Genomic DNA, 23696 nt, shown 5'->3' on the forward strand with positions numbered 1-23696 from the left:
AATCACTCATCGGCATGATTCTCTCATTGACATTACTAAATGGGCCCAGGAATACTTCCAGAAACCACTGTCGGTAAACACAATCCGCCGTGCCATCTGCAGATGCCAACTAAAGCTCTATCATGCAAAAAGGAAGCCATATCAAGTCAAGTCAAGTCTGCTTTATTGTCAATTCTTCCACATGTACGGCACATACATACAGAGAATTGAAATTGCGTTACTCTCATACCCTTGGTCCATACAGTTAACATTAAACACGTTCAAATACAGATAATACAGTTTAAACATATGTACATACAACTATACAGCTATACAGATGAGGACATTGTAGAAAAATAAAGAAATGGATAAAGTGGCATAAGGCGCATGGCAGAATAGATAGAGTGCAAACCAGTTAAATAAAGACAAAACTGTGCAGATATATTTGTAGTGCAAAAAGAGCTTATCAATCTGAGGACATTGTAGAAAAATAAAAAAAAGAGATAAAGTGGCATAAGGCACATGGCAGAATAGATAGAGTGCAAACCAGTTAAATAAAACAAAACTGTGCAGATGTATGTGTAGTGCAAGAAGAGCTTGTCAGTAGGGAGAACAGTCCTTCTATCAGACTATCCGAAGAGGTAGTTTGCAGTCAATGCTGGATGAGGTAGTGATCAGTCCAATGCTGCACAAGTGACAGGTGCTGGTCACAGTTTTTTTTTTTTTTTTAAGTTGGTGAGGGGGGGGGGGGGGGGGGTCTCATAGTGTCAGAGTTCAGTGTTGCATGGGGTAAAAAAGGAGAGGGGGGGCAAGGACAGGAGGGAGTTCAGCTTCCTGACAGCCTGATGTATGAAGCTATCCTTCAGTCTGCTGGTCCTCGCCTGGAGACTCCGCAGTCTCCTCCCTGATGGCAGCAAACTGAAGAAGCTGTGTGTCGGGTGGGTGGGATCACCTGCAATGCGGAGGGCTTTGCGGGTGAGACGGGTGCTGTAAATATCCTGGAGGGAGGGGAGAGAGACACCAACGATCTTCGCAGCTGCTCTCACTATGCGCTGAAGTGACTTGCGGCAGGATGCGTTGCAAGCGCCATACCACACAGTAATGCAGCTGGTTAGGATGCTCTCGATGGTGCCTCTGTAGAAGGTGCACATGATGGGAGCCGGGGCTCTGGCTCTTCTCAGTTTGCGCTGCTGTGCTTTCTTGACCAGTGCTACAGTGTTTTTAGTCCAGGAGAGGTCCTCTGTGATGTGCACACCCAGGAACTTGGTGCTGCTCACTCTCTCCACAGTCGTACCGCTGATGGTCAGAGGGGCATGCTGAGTGTGTACTCTCCTGAAGTCAACAACGCTCTCCTTCGTCTTCTCCACATTCAGAGAGAGATTGTTGTCACTGCACCACCCGGCCAGGCGGCTCACCTCGCTCCTGTAGTTTGATCTCTGTTGCTAATGAGACCCACCACAGTTGTGTCATCCGCAAACTTAATGAACAGGTTGGAGTTGTGTGACGGTGTGCAGTCGTGGGTCAGCAGAGTGAAGAGGAGGGGACTCAGCACACATCCTTGGGGGGCCCCAGTGTTCAGTGTGATGGTGCTGGATGTGTTACTGCCAACCCATACTGCTTGAGGTCTCCCGGTCAGGAAGTCCAACAGCCAGTTGCACAGAGAGGTGTTGAGCCCCAGCTGGACCAGTTTGTGAGTGAGCTGTTGAGGGATGATTGTGTTGAATGCTGAACTGAAGTCTATGAACAGCATATGTGAACATGGTCCAGAAGCGCCGTTGTGTCCTGTGGGCCAAGGCTCATTTAAAATGGACTGTTTCAAAGTGGAAAAGTGTTCTATGGTCAGACGAGTCTAAATCTGACATTCTTGTTGGAAATCATGGACGCCATGTCCTCCGGGCTAAAGAGGAGGGAGATCTTCCAGCGTGTTATCAGTGTTCAGTTCAAAAGCCAGCATCTCTGATGGTATGGGGGTGCAAAAGTGCATACGGTTTAGGCAGCTTGCATGTTTTGGAAGGCACTATGAATGCTATGAATTAAATTAAATGTATATAAAGGTTTTAGAGCAACATATGCTCCCCTCCAGATGACGTCTATTTCAGCAGGACAATGCAAAACCACATACTACAGCTATTACAACAGCATGGCTTCGTAGTAGAAGAGTCCCGGTGCTGAATTGGCCTGCAGTCCAGATCTTTCACCTATAGAGAACATTTGGAGCATCATTAAATGAAAAATATGTCAAAGACGACCACAAACCCTTCAGTAGCTGGAAATCAGTCAAGTCAAGTTAAGTCGAGCTTTATTGTCATTCCGCTACATGTGGGGACATACAGTGGAACGAAATAAGTTTTTTCTGGAGCAAGTGTAAGGAAAATGTCCAGGATGGAGGGGAGAGGGGCACCGATGATCTTTGCAGCTGTGTTCACTGTCCGCTGGAGGGTCTTTCGGTTAGCAGCACTGCAGTTTCTGTACCAGACAGTGATGCAGCTGGTCAGCACACTCTCAATGGTGCCTCTGTAAAATGTGGTGAGGATGGGTGGAGGGAGACTTGCTCTTTTCAGCTGACGGAGAAAGTGTAAGCGCTGTTGTGCCTTTTTGGAGAGTGACATGGTGTTGGTGGTCCAGGTGAGATCCTCTGTGATGTGCACCCCCAGGAATTTAGTGCTGCTGACTCTCTCCACAGTCGAGCTGTTGAAGGTCAGTGGGTGGTGGTCAACGGAGTTTCTCCTGAAGTCCATCACAACCTCCTTTGTCTTCTCCACATTGAGGGACAGATTGTTAGTGCCACACCATTCAGCCAGCTGTGCCACTTCCTCTCTGTAGTGCGTTTCATCAATATTGCTGATGAGACCTACCACTGTTGTGTCATCAGTAAACTTGATGAGCACACAGCCTTGTGGGGCACCTGTGCTCAGTGTGGTAGTGCTCGAGGTGTTGTGGCCGACACGGACTGACTGAGGTCTTCTGGTTAGAAAGTCCAGGATCCAATTACAAAGGGAATTGTTAAGGCCCAGCAGGTTTAGTTTATTTATGAGCTGTTGTGGAATTATTGTGTTGAATGCCGAGCTGAAGTCAATGAACAGCATTCTAACATAGGAGTCTTTATTTTCTAGGTGGGTAAGAGCCAGGTGGAGGGTGGAGGAAATTGCATCGTCCGTAGAGCAGTTTGGACGGTATGCAAACTGGAGCGGGTCGAGTGTGTTGAAGATATCTGTAAGCACATCTGTCAGCTGTGCAGCGCAGTCTCTCAGAACACGGCCAGGTATGTTTTCAGGACCCGCAGTCTTGCGTGGGTTAATCCTAGATAGGGTCTTCCTTACGTCGGCTGGAGACAGACAGAGCGCCCGGTCGTTGGGAGGTGTGGGCAGTTTTTGTGCAGGTGTGTCATTCTGCATTTCAAACCGTGAATAAAAGTGGTTGAGTGCATCAGGGAGGGATGTGTCATCATCACAGGCCTGTGGCGGGGGCTTGTAGTCAGTGATGGTCTGAACGGCTTGCCAAAGGCTCCGTGTGTCTCTGCTGTCTGTGAAGTGATTATTGATTTTTTGAGCATATGACCGTTTTGCATTTTTGATGCCACAGGACAGATTGGCTCTTGCTGTTTTGAGGGCTGCTTTATCTCCTGATCTGAATGCTTCATCTCTGGTCTTTAGCAGCCCACGAACCTCTGCTGTCATCCATGGCTTCTGGTTTGCACGTGTGTGATGGTCTTGGTGACTGTCACATCATCAGTGCACTTTTTGATGTAAGCAGTCAAAGTTTCAGTGTACTCATGCAGGTCTGTGTGGTTGTTGTTGGTGGCTGCCTCTTTAAACATGTTCCACTCTGTGTCCTGGAAGCAGTCCTGCAGTGCTGAGGTGGCATTGTCTGGCCATACTGTGATCTGCTTTTGAACCGGTTTGGCGAGTTTGAGAAGTGGTCTATATGCTGGTATTAGCATAACAGTGATGTGGTCCGAGTACCCGAGGTACAGCCTTGTAAGAGTTCTTTACTGTTGTGTAAACAAAGTCCAGTGTGTTGTTTCCCCTTGTTGCAAAGTTCACATGTTGGCAGAACTTTGGCAAAACTTAAGTTTGCGTGGTTGAAGTCACCGGCTATGATGAAAAAGCCGTCGGGTTTTTTGTTAGTTGTTCGCTGATGGCGCTGTACAGTTCACGAAGCGCGTCCTTAGCGTTTGCACATGGGGGGATGTAGATTGCGACGATAACAATGGCCGTGAACTCCCGCGGCAGATAGAAGAGTCGACACTTCACAAACATAAACTTCACCAGCGATGAACAGTGTTTTGATAATACCGCAGCATTGTTACACCAGTCTTTGTTGATATACACACACAAGCCACCTCCAGTGATGAATCTCTATCTGCTCGGAAGCTGGTTAGCCCGTGCTGCTGAATGGCGGAGTCCGGGATGTTGTCGTTTAGTCATGTTTCGGTGAAAACAAACACACAACAATCCCTTGCCTCATGCTGTGTAGACCGACTGAGTTGAATTAAGTCCAGTTTGTTTTCAAGAGAGCGAACGTTTGAGAGCCTGAGTGTTGGAAGAGCCGGTCTTGTGGGGTTAGCTCTTAGCCTAGCTCGTATACGTCCCCGCTTACCGCGTTTCCGTCCTCTCTCACACCGCTTGCGACGCTGCCTTGTGCGGGTAGCGTCAGTAGGCGAGGCCGCGGTCTTAAGGTCCGGCTTCAGCAGTAAACAAAGGCCTCGTAGCTTCTCAGTAGCCACCGGCGAGAGTTGGTGTTTGTATGCGGTGCCGATATCCAAAAGACTTTGGCGATCATAGATGAGTTTTGGGGTGAGTTTCCTTATGAGTTAGCGGTAAACTGACACTATTTGGAGACGAACATACGACATTAAAAGACATAAAAGCACCGTCTTTGGGACCCGGAGCAGCCTCTGCATCTGATCGCGCCGCCATCTTGGATCATCGAAGGAATGGCGAGAATGGGACCAAATTCCAACTCCAAAAATCCAGAAACTCATCACCTCGATGCCCAGACATTTTCAAACTGTTTTGAAAAGAAGAGGAGATGCTACACCATGATAACATGCCCCGGCCCAACTATTTTGAGACCTGTAGCAGGCATCAAATTTGAAATGAGCTCATTTTGTGCATACAATTGTAAAATTTCTCAGTTTAAACATTCATGCTATGTTATCTATGTTATACTGTGAATAAAATATTGGTTTATGTGATTTGAAAGTCTTTTAGTTTTCATTTTATTCAAATTTAAAAAATGTCCCAACATTTCCGGAATTCAGGTTGTAGCTAGGGCTGTGCGATATGTTGAACGCCATTGTCATGCGCATCTCGTCAGTAAAGCCGTTTCCGTGATTAGAGGTAAATCTCCGTCACCTGCTTTCAAATGGAGCGGCATTTAATACACAGAGATAATGAATTCGATATTGCGTAGCTTGTCAGTGAACTACGGCTCTGTGTAATAAATGCCGCACCATTTGAAAGCAGGTGATGGAGATTTACCTCTATCTGGAACCGGCTTTACTGACGAGATGCGCATGACAATCGTATGCGATATATCGCGCAGCCCTAGTTGTAGCATGGGTATATTTGTAGCCAAAAATACATTGTATGGGTAAAAATTATCCATTTTTATTTTATGCCAAAAATCATTAGGATATCAAGTAAAGATCATGTTCCATGAAGATATTTAGTCAATTTCCTACCATAAGTATACCAAAATTTAATTTTTGATTAGTAATATGCATTGCTAAGGATTTCGGGTTAGGGATTTTCTCAATAGTTAGATTTTTTTTTGCACCCTCAGATTCCAGATTTTCAAACAGTTGTATCTCAGTCAAATACTGTCCTATCCTAACAAACCATACACCAATGGAAAGCATATTTATTCAGCTTTCAAAGATAATTGCTCCTTATGACTGGTTTTGTGATCCAGGGTCACATTTTTTGTAGTTATCAGCATATTGATGCACATGTAAATGTGCACAGAATCCTCTATATCCAAACTGTGTATAGCATGAAGACTCATTTTCACTGGAATTACAAGAATAACCAGCCCAAAACTGACGGAAATTGAATTTAAAAATGTTATTTCCAGTTTCAAAAGATAAATCCCAGGTTTTCAATTGACATTTCTGAACCTCACTGTCCCTTCACATACACTTATTTAGCAGATGCAATGGCATCAATGAACAGGAATACAGATGATGAAAGTGAGCTGCGGTCAGTGCTGGGTAGATTACTTACGATTACCGATTACATTATGGAAATTGTTATTAGTAACATAATCTGTTGGATTACACTTATTATGTAAAGTACTTTTTGATTACTTTTAGATTACTTTGAGCCAATTCGTGACAATATATTTTTTGTTCTTTGTTATCAACATCATGAAGTGCATTAAACATTATGCCAAGGTTTCCCAAACTGGGGTTCATGAGATCATGAATTAAACTGTGAAATTAAACTAATTATGTGACCTTTCCGTTTTCTGTGTAATTATAGTCACCTGACTAGTGGCTGGGGTGTGCGGTTCTGTAAAACTTGAAGACTTTCCATCTGTATATAAGCAGTAGGATTTTTTAGAAAGGAAAATTTAAGAGGAAAGAAAACATTGTGTAAATTGTATGTAATCTATAAAAAGGTAACTGTAATCTGATTATGAGCCCTTTAACATGTAATTATAAGTACTTAATTTTTTTAATCTGATTGCGATTGTAATCCAGATTACATGTAATCAGTTGCTACCCAGCACTGACAGCAGTTTATGTTCTTATTGAAAAAAAAAAAAAAAAGAACAGTGCATTAACCCCTGTGCTGTGTTCCTGGTCAAAAATAACGCTAAACCTGGCCTTTTAAAAACTGCTTGTAAATCTCTCTTTATACATTACACTCATTATAGTATCACCTAATATTGGATTCAATCTTTTCGTCGACTGGTTGCCCTTCGGTTTCAATCAGTATTTGTTTTTGGAGCTGATTGATTGTAGGCCTCATAGATCTGAGCTTATGCACCTCAGTTCTTGAGTGAAAAAAGCATAATTTGTGGATAATGTTCACTCAAATACTGAGGCTCAGATCAACGAGGCCTACAATCATTCAGCTCCTAAAACAAAACCTGTGCTAACCGAAAAAACAAAACAAAACAACACTGGATGCAATAATTGGCAATAATATAGCATAATGACAGATTTACAAGTCATTCTTTAAAGGGCTGCTCATTTTTAAAAGGGAAACCCACAAGTGTAACAAGGTGGGAGGAAAAAAAAGTACAAAAATGATCCAATTTTGGGGGGGAAGTTGTCATACCCTGTAAGTAAGTTTTATTCCAATGCGATAACATTAACTAGCATCTCATGGGAAAATGAAAATCCTCTCCAGGTCAAAAGGACCCACATGTATCGCTGTAGTATATCCAGTGGCGTACCGTGGGGTTTCAGTCAGGGCCTTCAGTAAGCAACTGTAAACTACATGCACACATCTATGTTACAGCTATATGCATATAATGCACATATTATGCTGCACACAGGCTCTCAACAACAATGACGGCTGATCAACAATTTCAACAGAAGGCTAGATTAGTGTCGCGGTCCTACTCGCCCCGCTCCGAGCGGGAATCGAACCGCGGTCTCCGGTGTGGGAGGCGGGCGCTCTAACAAGGAGGCTAAAGGCCACGACCTCCAGTGTCAGTCGCTAGAGCGCCACTTGAGATCGGGGAGTGAGGTTTAACCTGCACAGCACTTACCCGCTGGCCTCTGCTACACTCACCCCCCTAAACCTCACTCCCATCCAGGTCCTACTCGCCCCGCTCCGAGCGGGATTCGAACCGTGGTCTCCGGTGTGGGAGGCGGGCGCTCTAACAAGGAGGCTAAAGGAGTGAGGTTTAACCTGCACAGCACTTACCTGCTGGCCTCTGCTACATTAGGGTGGGTTAAATGCAGAGTAAATTTCCCTACATGGTCAGTAAAAGTAATCCACCAATACACAGGTCACTATGCACATTCATGTCACTCTAAAATGACGACGCGCCCAAAGCAGCAAAGCAGCAAAACTGTACAAACGCTGGACATCCACACACCGCACCACAGTATTATCAACGCACTACATACACCTCCATAACCATGTGCATGATACAATACTCATCAAATAATAACGCACTCACCTGTCACTTGTAAATAAAGTCCATGGGTCTGTCATTCCATGCCCCTTTACTCGTATTAAAAAGTAAACACAGAAAACAAAATAACTTGTGCTCGGTGCTAGCTGTTAGCCACTTATAGCACTTATAGTTGCAATCTTTGAAATGGCGCATAAAAACTTTGCTGGCCTTTGTTAGTGAATTCAATTTGGGTGTAGGTCTTCCTTTCTCAGTAATTCTCTTTTGTATTAGATCGGCAACAAGATCTGGTGTAGGCGCCGATGACTGCAACTGTCATTTTCTTTTTGTTTACTTTCACTTTCGTACTTTGGAAATCCCTGACAAAAGGGGTGGTCTAAGGCTGGGGGTAGCACTGGGCACGTAGCTAGACCAAGAGGGCAGGCTGTCATTGAACGTCAAAATTTGATTGGCTGATGATTCTGTCACTAATGCTCTTAACAAATCAGATGTGACATCTTTCAACAAAAGGGTAGCACTATCTGTAGTGCTGGCTTCAGACTTTTTTTATGTAGGATATTCCAGTTCAACCTCAACTAAACTAATCATAGGCAATTTAGTGGACATTACACAAATGAAAATGATACCTAAATAATCAATAAAAACATTTTTCACACAATTTAATTTTTTATAGGGCCAGCAAAGAAGGCCCTGCTTCCCCTGACGGCCCACCACTGAGTATATCTGTATATCTGTATTGTAGGACTCTCGTTCTGCCCTGTCAGTCATTCTGTGAAGCGGCTCGTGAGGGGTGTGAGCCCGTGCTGCAGATGTTTAACGCGTCCTGGCCGGAGTTGCTGCACTGCTCTCAGTTCACCAACAACACAGGAAGGAACGCCGAGAACACACCGCTGTGCTACATGCCACGACACGCCAGAGGAAAGCTCTGTGAGTGCCCTCCAGTGCTGCATCACATCTGCAGCGGCCACTTTCTGACTTTTATCTCTTTGTGATTTTGTCTTCAGCTGCGTGCAGAGGCAGCGATCACTTCCTGTGCGCGACCGGAATATGTGTTCCCCTGAAACTAGTGTGCAACGGATACAACGACTGCGGTGACTGGAGCGACGAGGCCGACTGCAGTAAGTGTGTGCTTCTCATCACATCCAGCCCCATCAGATGTGAGAAAATGATGCAAGGAAAGAAAATGCAGACAGAGGAATTGACAGATGGTTTTGTATATGACATTTTTCTTGATATCTCGAGTGTCAACTTCACAGCATCATGAGCTGCTTTCAAGGGATCTGCTCTTATGAGGTTTGGTTATTCATATTACTGGAAAAATTATTTTCTTCTTTAGTATTTTTGTCCTGTTTTCTAGTATAAATATCTACAAATCCCTGAATCAGGTTGCATTTACTTGACAATATTATGCCTAGTTTTCTGAAAATATTATCCAAATTCTTGCTTAAAGACCTTAGATGAACAACATATAAAATTTGATTTTGATTTATCACAACATTTAATCGCAATCACAAAGGAATCGCAACATATCATTGCAGTTAATCATTGCCGTTAATAGTGTTCACCGCCTGTTTGATTGTGTAATTTGTAACCAAGTGCATAATTTTTACTGTACATTTCTGCCATAGTCACCACTAATAACTAGGGATGCCCAATATTATTGGACTGATATTGGAATCGGCTGATAATGGCTTTAAATGTAAATATCGGCATCGGCCGGATATGAAAAATTATGCTGATATGTCTTGCCGATAAGAGTATTAACCCACATGTGCTCAGGGTGTGCTAGTGATTAGATCACGTCAGCAGTGTGGCTCATTCTTGAAGCAAAGTTTTGTCTGAATGATGATTAGATTCACTGTTGATTCACTGTTGATGCAGCGATTGATATATAGTTTATTTATAGTTATTTTCAAAGCTTCAATGTACTGTCAAAAAAACTTCCTTATTGTTTATTCAATTCTAACAAATAAGTTCTTGTTAAAAACTAACCAAAATTAAAAAAATATTTTGCTTATACTTTCTGCACAGGAGAGACTGTTTCCAAACTTTACTTTACTTTACTTTACTTTATTGTCATTGCACATGGTACAACAAAATTCTGTCTGGTGAGTCTCAGTTACAAACTAAATAACAAACAACAGTTACAACAAACATAAAGTGCAGATTATATCATTAGCTTGAGTGTGTGAGTGCAAATGGTGTAATAGAAGTCACAGCTCTTGGAAAGAAGCTGTTTCTCAGTCTTTTTGTGTGTGCTTTTATGGATGCTCCTGGCCTTATTCTGCTGTGGAGTAAAGCAGGGGTGTGTCCTCGCTCCCACCTCGTTTGGCATCTATTTCTTGGCTGTGCTGCGACGGGCATTTCCGGATCCAGATGGGGTTCTGCTGCACACCAGGTGTGATGGCAACTTCTTCAGCCTGGCTCGTCTGAGGGCCAGAACCAGGGTGAAGCATGTCCTTGTGTGCGAGTTGCTCTACGCAGACGACGCTGCCTTTGTGGCTTACACTGAACAAGAAATTCAGGAGATTCTTTTGCCGCTGCCTAAGCCTCAGTAAGACAGTGGTGATGGTTCAGAACGTTCCTGCTCGCCCTCACGTCACCATCAACGGCACATTGCTGTCAGTTGTCGAGAAGAATTTGTCTATCTCGGCTCAACTCTGACAGTAAACAACAGCCTTGATGCTGAACTGAATACCATGATCGGTCGTGCCCCAACAACCTTTGGGCGACTTCAGTCTCGTGTCTGGAACAACAGCCACCTTTCTCTCAAACTAAAGGTGCGCGTATATGAATCCTGTGTGCTCTGTGTTCTACTATATGGAAGCGAAACGTGGCCTACATACCGGCGGGAGGAGCACAAGCTTAATGCTTTTCATTTCCGTTATCTACGACAGATCCTTGGCCTGTCATGGCAGGATCAGGTCCCGAACACCACCGTGCTGAAGCTCACTAACAGCAGTGACATGTACACCGCGATCCGGAGGAGACGTCTTAGATGGATCGGCCATGTGCATCGTATGCCGGATGAACGTATCCCAAAGTCCCATGTTAGTTTCGTCTTGAGCTATTAGCAGTCCTATCTTATTGGCTGGGCTGATCAGAAGCCGGCCACAGCGACTGTTAAAGTATTTAAACTGCTCGGTCACTGCTCTAAGGTTGGGAAAGCCGATTAGTCACCAGAAGAGACGGACGGCAGCTCGCGTTAGTGTTTTGAATAACTTGGTCGCAGTTCTGTTGTTTAAATTATTTACTTGCTGCTAGGAAGGAATAGTTCGTTTCCTACCTATTTCTACTCTGCATTTTCGTTGGGGTTTTTATGTTTGATTGCACTTACTGGTAATTAGAATAATTTGCGCCTCAGCTGAGAACATTAGCAGTCCTACCTTATTGGCTGGGCTGATCAGAAGCCGGCCACAGCTGTTTTCACTTTAGTTTCTTAGACTGTATTTATTTGATGTCAGAGCGCTGACGCGGAAGCATTCACCCTCCTCGTGTGAAGACCAATGAGTGTAAAGACAGACGACTTTTTCCTGCGCGACTTTGACAGAGCAACGACACAGAGTACACATTTAAGTATCGTTTTTATCTTCCCTCACACTTTCCTATCCTCTCTCCTTCCACGTCTATCATGTGTTTCCAAACCATTCCGGTTCTCTCTCAACCTCGCTCTAAAAACACACGCAGAAGGCTACATAACCCTGCTAACCTGTGCCCTATCTCTACATCTTCCACTGCACCTCTTTCTTTCTCTGTAGGTCTTTTGAATTGCCAGTCAGCTGTCAACAAAGCCGACTTCATTTCTGCTTTTTCCTTACATTCCACACTCAGCATCCTGGGCTTGACTGAGACCTGGTTTCGTCCAGAAGACTCGGCAACCCCAGCTGCTCTCTCTCACAATTTCTCTTTCTCTCACACCCCTAGGCAAGTTGGCCGGGGTGGGGGCACTGGTTTCTAACAATTGGAAACACTCTACCCATTCTCCCCTAGGCAATCTCAACTCATTTGAATCTCATGCCGTTACTGTAACAGCTCCTACAAGACTCCAGATTGTGGTAATCTATCGTCCCCCTGGCCAAATTCTAGCAACCTTCCTAGATGAGCTGAATGGACTGCTGTCCTCTTTCATGGAGGATGGCACTCCACTCTTAGTCTTCGGCGATTTGAACATTCACCTAGACAGGCCTTATGCTACAGACTTCCAGTCACTCTTAGCTTCATTTGATCTCAAACGCCTCACCACTACTAGCACGCGCAAATCAGGCAACCAACTCGACTTAATTTACACACGCAATTGTTCTGCAGATAACATTCTGGTACAACCACTACATATCTCTGACCATTTCTTCATTACATTTACTTTACATTTTGCTACCCAGGTGCCACCGTCTCCCTTACCGGTTACTTTCAGGCGCAACCTACGCTCCCTTTCCCCCTCCCTTCTTTCCTCTGTAGTATCCTCCTCTCTTCCCTCGCCTACCCATTTCTCTTCTCTGGATGTGAATGCAGCCACTGACACTTTATGCTCTACCTTAACCTCTTGTCTAGACGACATCTGTCCTCTCTCCTCCAGGCCAGCACGGGCTGCCCCTTCAAACCCCTGGTTATCCGATGTTCTTAGTGAGAATCGGACCAAACTCAGAGTGGCAGAGAGAAAATGGCACAAATCAAACGATCCGTCGGACCTGAGTAGGTATCAGTCTTTGCTTTCATCTTTCTCTACTGAAGTCCACACTGCCAAATCCTCACATTTCCACAACAAGATCAACAGCGCTCCAGACATGCGTAATCTCTTCAGAACATTTAATTCTCTCCTCTGTCCCCCTCCTCCACCTCCCACCACTTTGATAACCAGACAAAACTAGAACAATCAGTAACCAGTTCTCAACTCCACAGGGCCTCCAATCAACCACATCCACTGCTCTAACTCCCATCTTCTCCTTCTGTCCCCTCACTGAGGCAGAAGTATCCAAACTTCTCCTCTCCAGCCATCCTACAACATGTCTTCTCGACCCAATCCCCTCACACCTTCTCCAAACAATCTCTCCCACACTCTTACCGGCACTCGCACACATTATCAACACATCTCTCCTCACAGGCATCTTCCCCACAGCATTCAAGCAGGCTCGGGTAACCCCACTGATCAAAAAACCTACATTAAACACTTTTTTAAACAACCATCTCTCACGGTTTCTTTCACAGTACAACAAACTGGATGCTAAACAGTCAGGTTTCAGGAGTGGCCATTCAACAGAGACTGCGCTACTCTCAGTCACTGAAGCCCTGTGAATTGCAAAGGCCGATTCCAAATCATCAGTCCTCGTTCTGCTGGATCTTTCTGCTGCTTTTGACACTGTCAATCATCAGATTCTCCTGTCTACCCTCTCATCACTGGGCATCACTGGGATTCCACTTCGCTGGTTTGAATCCTATCTCACCGGTAGATCTTTCAGGGTGGCCTGGGGAGGGGAGGTATCTAAACCACATCAACTGGTCACTGGAGTTCCTCAGGGATCGGTTCTTGAACCCCTCCTCTTCTCCACATACACTACATCGCTGGGTCCCATCATACATGCACATGGCTTCTCCTATCACTGCTATGCCGATGACACACAGCTCTTTCTCTCTTTTCAACCAGATGACCCAATGGTAGCTGTACGGATCTCAGGCTGCCTGGCGGACATCTCGGCATGGATGAAAGAACATCACCTACAGCTCAACCTGGCAAAGACGGAACTTCTTGTCTTCCCTGCCACTCCGACTCTACAGCATGACTTCACGATTCAGTTAGGCTCATCAATGATTACCCCATCAACTTCGGTCAGAAATCTTGGTGTAATCTTTGATGACCAGCTGACCTTCAAAGAGCACATTGCAAAGACTGCTCGATCCTGCAGGTTTGCACTACACAACATCAGAAAGATCAGGCAAAGCATGCTGCACAACTTCTTGTCCAGGCCCTTGTCGTTTCTAGACTGGACTACTGCAATGCTCTTCTGGCTGGTCTGCCATCAAACACAATCAAACCTCTACAAATGATTCAGAATGCAGCTGTACGACTGATCTTCAACGAGCCCAAAAGAGCGCATGTTACACCTCTCTTCTTCTCCTTGCACTTGCTACCAGTGGCAGCTCGCATCAAGTTCAAGACACTGATGCTTGCATACAGAACTACCACAGGCTCAGCACCCTCCTACTTCCACTCACTATTACGAACCTACATCCCCTCCAGAAGTCTGAGATCTGCTAGTGAGCGACGCCTTGTGGTACCATCACAGAATCACTCAGGCTCAAAATCACTCTCCAGAACATTCTCGTTCACCATTCCTGGCTGGTGGAATAATCTTCCCACCCCTATCCGGAATGCCGGATCCCTGTCAATCTTCAAGCAACAACTGAAAACTCATCTCTTTCGGCAGTACTTGACTTCATCCTAAACTCAAAAAAAAAAAAAAAAACTCACTCTTTCCCTCTATCTTTCTCTCCCTCCCTTACTAGCTTGTACTTATTTGAACAATGACTGAGACTTGGTGTTACGAGCACTTCCTCTGTCTGATTGCCTCTTCAAGATGAATGACTTTTTGTATTCCCCAATTGTAAGTCGCTTTGGATAAAAGCGTCTGCCAAATGACTAAATGTAAATGTAAACTCCATCTTCCATGGGGAGTTAGCTGTTGGACACCGCCCTCGTGGCCGACCCAAGCTCCGCTTTAAGGATGTCGTCAAGCGGGGCATGAATGTCTTTAAGTTCAACCCTGACCGATGGCATCATATTGTGGAAGACAGGGCAGCTTGGCGGTCTGCGCTGACAGAGGGCACGACACTGTCATGCCAAACTTACATCAGCTTTTGCACAGAAAGACAGCATGTTAGATACCGTTTAGATTGGCGCTTGCTCTGCGAAAGGCCTTGATTATCTGCATAAACAAAGTCCAGATCTGGAAGTGGATCCCGAACAATCCTCTGTGCAGTCTTAACCACCTGGGCCAAGTCCTTCCTGTCCTGAGCTGTGCAGCTGGCATACCACACAGTTACACAGTAGCATAGGATGCTTTCTATGGCACTCCTATAGAAATTTATCAGCAACCGAGAGGAGAGTCCAGCCTGCTTCAACTTCCTGAGGAAGAAAAGTCTTTGTTGAGCCTTCTTCACCAGGTAGGAGGTGTTCAGGGCCCAAGTGAGGTCCACTGAAATGTGGATACCCAGGAACTTGATGTTTTCCACACGCTCTACTTCTACCCCCTGTATGAGCAGTGGTGCATGTGCTGTCCTTTCGGACCTCCTGAAGTCCACAATAACCTCTTTGGTCTTCTTGGTGTTCAAAACCAGATTGTTTGCTGAACACCACAGGTCCAGATGATGAATTTCCTCCCTGTAGAAAGTCTCATCATTGATCGATATGAGACCCACTACGGTGGTATCGTCTGCGAATTTCACAATAGTGTTGGAGGCATGGATAGAGGTGCAGTCGTATGTGAAGAGAGTAAAGAGTGCTGGACTGAGCACGGAGGTCCTGTGTTCAGAACGAGGGCAGATGATGTGTGGTCCCCTATTCTTACTACTTGTGGCGTGTTGGTTAGAAAGTCTCTGATCCATAAGCACAATGAGTTGGACAGGCCCAATTTGTAGAGTTTCCGTACCAGTTTGTGGGGGATTATCGTATTAAAAGCGGAGCTAAAATCAACTAATAGCATCCTGACATATGTATTTGACATCTCCAGATGGGAAAGGGCTGTGTGGAGTGCTATGATGACTGCGTCTTCGATTTTCCCTGTAAGCAAACTGGTAGCTGTCTAATTCCGGAGATACAATGTTCTTAATGTGCTTGCAGAATAAGCCTCTCGAAACATTTAATAATGACAGGGGTCAAAGCCACTGGGCGATAGTCGTTGAGGCAGGTAACAGATGACGTTTTTGGCACAGGTACAATAATGGAGGATTTAAGGCAAACAAAAGGTTGAAAGGTTGAATATGTCCTGAAACACTCCTGCAAGTTGGTCTGCACATAATTTCAATGTCTGACCTGACACTTCATCCCCGTGTCAGGTCAGACATTGAAATCCCTCAACACTTCATCCCCGCTGACCCTCAACACTGGTGCTCCTCAGGGCTGCGTCCTCAGCCCACTCCTGTACTCCCTGTACACACACGACTGTACAGCAACACACAGCTCCAACGTCATCGTCAAATTTGCTGACGACACAACGGTGATAAGCCTGATCACTGACAACGATGAGACGGCCTACAGAGAGGAGGTGAGAACCCTGACTAAATGGTGTCAAGAGAACCACCTCTCACTCAACATCGACAAGACCAAGGAGCTGGTGGTGGATTTCAGGAGACAGAGCAGAGAACACACACCCATCACCATCGACATGACACCTGTGGAGCGAGTAAACAGCTTCAAATTCCTCGGTGTTCACATCACTGAGGATCTCACATGGTCCGCTCACACAGATGCAGTGCTGAAGAAGACACACCAACGCCTCTTCTTCCTGAGACGGCTGAGGAAGTTTGGAATGAGCCCCAGCATCCTCAGATCATTCTACACCTGCACTGTGGAGAGCATCCTGACCGGCTGCATCACCGCCTGGTTTGGAAACAGCACTGCTGGCAACCGCAAAGCTCTGCAAAGGGTCGTGCGAACTGCCCGTCACATTGTTGGAGGTGAGCTTCCCTCCCTCCAGGACATCTACACCAGGCGGTGTATAAAGAAAGCCCGGAGGATCATCAGTGACTCCAGCCACCCGTCCCACAGACTGCTCTCTCTGCTGCCCTCAGGAAGACGTCTCCGCAGCATCCGATCCCGCACTAGCCGACTGAGGGATAGCTTTTTTCCTCAGGCTATCAGGCTAATGAACAGTAAAAACTAATACACCCTACAGCACACTCCCACTTTACAATATACCACGCACTGCACTTTAATTCCAATACAGTTCAAACTGGACTACCAGTACACTACTGCACTAATACAACAATCTTTTTGCCAGCACTGGATACCATCCAATGCACATCCATGACATTTGCACATCCGGTTTATATATAATCTGCTGCATCTTCGCATATTACTGTGTGTATATAACGTAGAATGTGTACTACATACTGTGTATAATGTGTATCGGTAACTGTATGTCTGTCTAATAGTACACTATGTGTACTGAGTATATGTATGTGTATATTACACATTGTCATCTGTATAAGTCTGTACGTATGTATGGTAATGTCTATATGTAAATTGTTTATATGTAAATTGTCTATATGTAAATTGTTTCTGCAGTGTCTGGAGCACGCTCTCAAGAATTTCACTCACGAAGGCACACGTGCTGTGGTGATGTGACAATAAAAGTGATTTGATTTGATTTGATTTGATTTGATTTGATTTGACACCCGGTCTGGCTCCACGGCCTTGGTGACATTGATTTTCCTCAGTGCAGCCTTCACCTGATGACACTGAAGTACAAGGGTCTGCTGCCGATGTTCTTCAAACTGGGACAGCTGGCCTGTCACTTCACCCCCTTGTGAAACTTAATATTTTCTGTAAAGCTGCTTTGCAAAGATTGGTATCATGAAAAGCTCTATGCAAAGAAACTTGAATTGAATTGAAAAATATCTGTCAGTTGGGTAAGAAAAATAATGTTAATTCAAAGGCTAAACAAGATTATTTTTCTTGCCCCTTTGCCAGATATTTATACTTGTTTTAAGCAAAAACTAACAAATTTGGATAATTTCAGAAAACAAGACACAATATCTTAAGTAATTTTACTTGTCAATAAGTGCATCTTAATTCAAGAATTTGTAGATATTTATACTAGAAAACTAGACGACAAAAATACTAAGGAAGAAAATAATTTTTTGCAGAATAAATTAAAATGTATGGTTTATTTAAACTGCAAAGGAAAAAACGCATTAATTATCATGACCGATGAAACAGAAGTATGCATTATACGTTATCAGTTTTTTTGACCAGAAAAACTGTGCATCCTCGCTCACAGCTCGTCTGAAAGCTTCCTCGTTCCTCGCCTCCTCATGATGCAATTACAGAATTGAGACGTCCTTCGGGATGACTGAGTTTGATGAATATATCTGGTCACGGATGGAGGAGTGAGGAAACGAAGATGCTTCAGTTTGAGTACTGAGAGTCACCTGTGCTCACACACAGTAAAGCAGCTGGCATCCACACACTGAAGAATCAGACGTTCTCTTCTCACTCATTCATTGTGGTCCTGTTCTTCTGTGGTGTGTCCAGCTTGTGCGGAGGCTCAGTATCTGTGTGCCACCGGTCGCTGCATCAGTTCTGATCTGCTGTGTGACGGCTACGATGACTGCGGCGATCTGAGCGATGAGCAAAACTGTGGTGAGTTCTTACGTCTGAAATACTTTGCTTGGATTCACAATTGAAATCAAATTATCTAGGGCGGTCAAAGTTAACATTTGGGGGGTAACGCATTACAAGTAATCGCATTACTTATTTTAAATAACTAGTAAATGAGAAGGAAATATAAAAGTTACCTTTTCAAATAAGTAACACCTGTTACTTTGTTTCTCATGTATTGACTGACAGCTCTTGTATTGCCATGTTGAGAGAAATCAGGAGTAAGTGCAGAGCGTTGTGTGTGAACATGATCTTACTGTAGTTCAACACTAGATATCAACATTTATTTACTCATCTCACCTGCACAAAAACAATAAAAACAGTCAAATGCAAACTCAGAATATTATACAATCCTGCAATAATTAAATGTTAAATAAGACAAATATCATATATTTAATACCATTTTATTAACCAATGTCTTTGCTGCTGACCTTCGATGATCCAATTCAACCATACTAAGCAAAAATCACACATTTGTGTTTTATTTTTGTTATTGCTGAATAGTGTTGACCTTTCTTCTCCTGCGTCATATTCTTCATGTGATTAGTTTGAGCTGCGTCCTCTACTGTACAGACGTGAATTTACATTTCCTTCAGCCTGATGCGGATTCATTTCACTTTTGGTGTGAAATTGCTTTTACTTTTGTAAAATAACTTTTTTTATATTAAAAACAAACAAGCAAAGCCGTGCCCAGATTTAAAAAGTAATGCAAACCTGTACTTTCCATAAAAAGTAACTAAGTAACGTAATTATTTACTTTTTTATGGAGTAAACCAATATTGTAATGCATTACTTTTAAAAGTAACTCTCCCCAACACTGTGCTGCTTGTTGAAGAAAGAGAGCCAAGTCTTTGTGCTGCTCTGATCAACTGGGTCTGAACTTACCGTCAGGCTAGAAAGTTCTGCTCAACAATAAAGTATAATGAATTTCTGCTTGTGTTTTATTTAATTTGAGACATAATTCAGAAATAATGTGGCCTTTGTGGTGCTGTAGTGTGTGACCCGGCTGAAGAGCATTGCTGTGGAGAAGGACGCTGTATTCCTCGAGACTGGCTCTGTGACGGAGATCACGACTGCCTGGACAAAAGTGACGAGCTGAACTGCTGTGAGCTGCTGCACACACACACACACACACACACGTTTGTTTTTGTGAAAAGTGGGGACATCCCATAGACGTAATGGTTTTTATACTGTACAAACTGTATGTGTCTATTGCCCTACACCAACCCTATACCTAAACTTAGCCCTCACAGGAGACTGTTCATTTCTACTTTCCCCCAAAAAACCTCACTCTGTATGATTTATAAGCGTTTTGAAAAGTGGGGACATGGGGTAATGCATAAATGTATGCATAAATCACCTTCTCCTTGTAATACCTGTCATACCCATGTCATTATACAAATTTATGTCCTCAAATTCATGTCCTCAACGCGCACACACACACACACACACAGTGTCACACACACATGCTCACGCACACACACACAGACACGTTTGTGTTTCCATGTCTTATGGGGACTCTCCATAGGCGTAATGTTTTTTATACTGTAAAAACTATTTTCTGTCGCTCTACACCAACCCTACACCTAACACTTACAGGAAACTTTCTGCAATTTTAGATTTTCAAAAAACTTAGTTCTGTATGATTTATAAGCTTACACATGCACACAGACACACACACACTCACTGGAGTGCGTTCGTAACCCTGCAGGACATTAATGTTTGTGTGTGTGTGTGTAGCGTGTAAGTCCCAGGGTTTAGTGGAGTGCAGGAACAAGCAGTGTATTCCAAGTTCCTTCCACTGTGATGGTGAAGATGACTGTAAAGATGGCAGTGATGAAGAGAACTGCACACAACACCAGAGTGAGTACAAACACACACACACACACACACACACACACACACACACACATACTTACACACACACTCCTCTTATCGGTCAGTTGTTGTTTAAGGCTCTCTCTCTGTCTCTCAGCTCAGGGTTTGTGTCCTCCTGGTCAGTCCAGCTGTACTTCAACCTCCTGCTCCTCTGGCTGTCATGGAAACACGTCATGTGACCTGCGCAACACTGGCAACAACTGCAGTGAGTCAAACAACTGACCCCTGACCTCTGGCCAAACACAGAGCGCTGCAGAGTTTCCCATCTTTTGCTTTAGATTTAGTGACAATTAGTTCAATGAAACAGCAAAGCACTTGTGTTTAAGTGACACGATTTTATGATTTTAATGTCTCGTAAATACACACATGAAAGACACATTAATGTTTGACACAGATATGTGTGTGTGTGTGTCAGGTGGCTGTGAGCCCATCTCTCTGGAGATTTGCATGAATCTGCCCTATAACTCCACCCGCTTCCCCAACTATCTGGGTCATCACTCTCAGAAGGAGACGTCCATGAGCTGGGAGTCCTCGCTCTTTCCTGTGCTCGTTCAGACAAACTGCTACAAATATCTCATGTTCTTTGCGTGTACGGTGCTTGTGCCCATGTGCGACCCTGTATCGCAGCAGAGAGTGCCTCCCTGCAGGTCAGTCTGTGTCTGTCTGTGTGTGTATGGGCCTTCATAATGTTATATAATAGACATTGACGACTCTGCGTGTGTGTATCAGGTCTTTGTGCAGGAATTCTAAGGAACGATGTGAATTAGCGCTGAAAATTGTGGGATTGCAGTGGCCTGAGGATACAGACTGCGCTCAGTTTCCAGAGGAAGGTCAAGCAAATAGTTCCTGTTTGCTTCCTGACCCGAATGTGAACGGTCAGTGTGCAGTCAAGCTAATATTTACATTTGAACAAGCTATCTTATATCTGAACTGTTGGTGGCGCTGGAGGCACAAAACCAAAATGTCATTTGAAGTGAAGTGACATTCAGCCAAGTATGGTGACCCATACTCGGAATTCGTGCTCTGCATTTAACCCATCCAACGTGCACACACACAGCAGTGAACACACACACACCGTGAACATACACCCGGAGCAGTGGGCAGCCATTTTATGCTGCAGCGCCCGGGGAGCAGTTGGGGGTTCGGTGCCTTGCTCAAGGGCACCTCAGTCGTGGTATTGAGGGTGGAGAGAGCGCTGGACATTCACTCCCCCCACCTACAATTCCTGCCGGCCGGAGACTCGAACCCGCAACCTTCGGATTACAAGTCCGACTCTCTAACCATTAGGCCACGACTTCCCCCTGATTTGTTTTTAACTTTGCAGTTCTATTGGCTGATAGAAGATCCACAGATGCACTATATGCACAAAAGTATTGGGACTCCTGATCTTGACACCAGCAGGGACATTAAAGACATCTCATTCTAAATACATAGACATTAATATGGAGTTAGTCCTCATTAACAGCTAACAGCTTTCACTTTTCTGCGAAGGCTTTCCACATGGATTGTTTCTGTGGGAATGTTTGCCCATTTATACATGTATATTTACATTCATTCATTTAGCAGACACTTTTATACAAACCGACTTACAATTGGTGAATACATCAAGCGATTCTTCTTAAAGAGGCAAAAAGACACTGGAAGTGCTCGTAATACCAAGTTTCAGGCATTGTTCAAATAAGTACAAGCTAGACAGGGAAAGATTAAAGAATTTAATCATCTTCATCCTTTTTTTTTTTAGGATGAAGTCAGATAGTGACGAAAGAGATGAGTTTTCAGAAAAAGTTCTAGAAAGTGATTTTGTGCCTCTCTGTGATGGTACCACGAGGCGTCGCTCACTAGTGGATCTCAGACTTCTGGAGGGAATGCAGATTCGTAATAGTGAGTGAAAGTAGGCGGGTGCAGAGCCTGTGGCTGTTCTATATGCAAGCAATATCTTGAACTTGATGCGAGCTGCAACCGGTAGCCAGTGCAGGGAGATAAAGAGGGGTGTGACATAACCAGTCGTGCCACTGCATTCTGAATCATTTGTAGAGGTTTGATTGTGCATGATGGAAGTCCAAGGGCCTGGACAAGAAGTTGTGCAGCATGCTCTGTCAGAAAGGGCCTGATCTTTCTGATGTTGTGCAATGCAAACCTGCAAGATCGAGCAGTCTTTGCAATATGGTCTTTGAAAGTCAGCTGGTCATCAAAGATTACACCTAGATTTCTGACCGAACTTGATGGGGTAATTGTTGATGAATCTAACTGGATGGTGAAGTCATGCTGTAGAGTCGGAGTGGCAGGGAAGACAAGAAGCTCAGTCTTTGCCAGGTTGAGCTGGAGGTGATGATCTTTCCTCCATGCCGAGATGTCCACCAGGCAGCCTGAGATCTGTGCAGCTACCGTTGGATCATCTGGTTGAAAAGAGAGATAGAGCTATGTGTCATCAGCGTAGCAATGGTAGGAGAATCCATGTGCCTGTATGATGGGACCCAGTGATGTAGTGTATGTAGAGAAGAGGAGCAGTCTAAGAACTGATCCCTGAGGAACCCCAGTGACCAATTGATGTTCTTTGGATAACTCCCCTCCCCAGGACACCCTGAAAGACCAGGGAGATGGGATTCAAACCAGCGAAGTGGAATCCCAATGATGAAAGGGTGGACAGGAGGATCTGATGATTGACAGTGTCAAAAGCGGCAGATAGATCCAGCAAAATAAGAACTGATGATTTAGAATCAGCTTTTGCAATCCGTAAGGCTTCAGTGACTGAGAGTAGCGCCGTCTCAGTTGAATGGCCGCTTTGAAACCTGACTGGTTAGCGTCCAGATGGTTGTTCTGTGAAAGAAACAATGATACCTGGTTGAAAACAACTCCCTCGAGGGTTTTCGCTATGAATGGAAGGAGAGAGACAGGCACTGATGCTGGAAGCACAGCATTGTCCAAAATGTCTTGGTATGCTGAAGATTGGTCGCTGCACAGAACAGGTTTCCGCTGCTCCAGAGTCCAGTATCTGTGTGCTTTACACACTCATCCCACTCTCAACATTGTACTGGTGATGTGCTGCTCGGACATTGAAACCCATTCATGAAGCTCCACCATTTAGTCAGATTTTCTTGCTATTTCAATCACGTAAACTATGCGTTTACATAACATCTCCATTATCACAAAACCCAGGACACGCAACAAAAACAGATCAAAACATGGCGTCTTCCATTCACTGGTTGTTGATGTTTGTAAATCCCGCAAATAAAGACGTTGCAGTCAGCCGGTTCAGAGTTCTTGCTGCTGGTGCAAAAGCAACCAGGATAATGGCCCAAAGGAGAAATTTATTCTCTAGGAACGACCCTGCTGGCTAGTTACTAGACCTAAGTTTCTAGAACTATGCGGT

At 44.4% G+C, this 23696-nt stretch overlaps 1 protein-coding gene across 1 annotated transcript in view; it reads left to right on the forward strand.

The window, feature by feature from the left end:
• LOC306859230 (atrial natriuretic peptide-converting enzyme-like) overlaps window positions 1-23696 on the forward strand; it is a 55654-nt gene that overhangs the window by 14453 nt on the left and 17505 nt on the right. The window contains exons 6-13 of the mRNA XM_079400149.1: window positions 8819-9003; window positions 9081-9194; window positions 18323-18430; window positions 19443-19553; window positions 20189-20311; window positions 20424-20531; window positions 20742-20973; window positions 21056-21201. Coding sequence (XP_079256275.1) covers window positions 8819-9003; window positions 9081-9194; window positions 18323-18430; window positions 19443-19553; window positions 20189-20311; window positions 20424-20531; window positions 20742-20973; window positions 21056-21201 — 1127 coding nt within the window. The remainder of the gene's footprint in view (window positions 1-8818; window positions 9004-9080; window positions 9195-18322; window positions 18431-19442; window positions 19554-20188; window positions 20312-20423; window positions 20532-20741; window positions 20974-21055; window positions 21202-23696) is intronic.

Source organism: Barbus barbus (genome assembly GCF_936440315.1).
Source record: "Barbus barbus genome assembly, chromosome: 40".
NCBI lineage: Eukaryota > Metazoa > Chordata > Actinopteri > Cypriniformes > Cyprinidae > Barbus > Barbus barbus.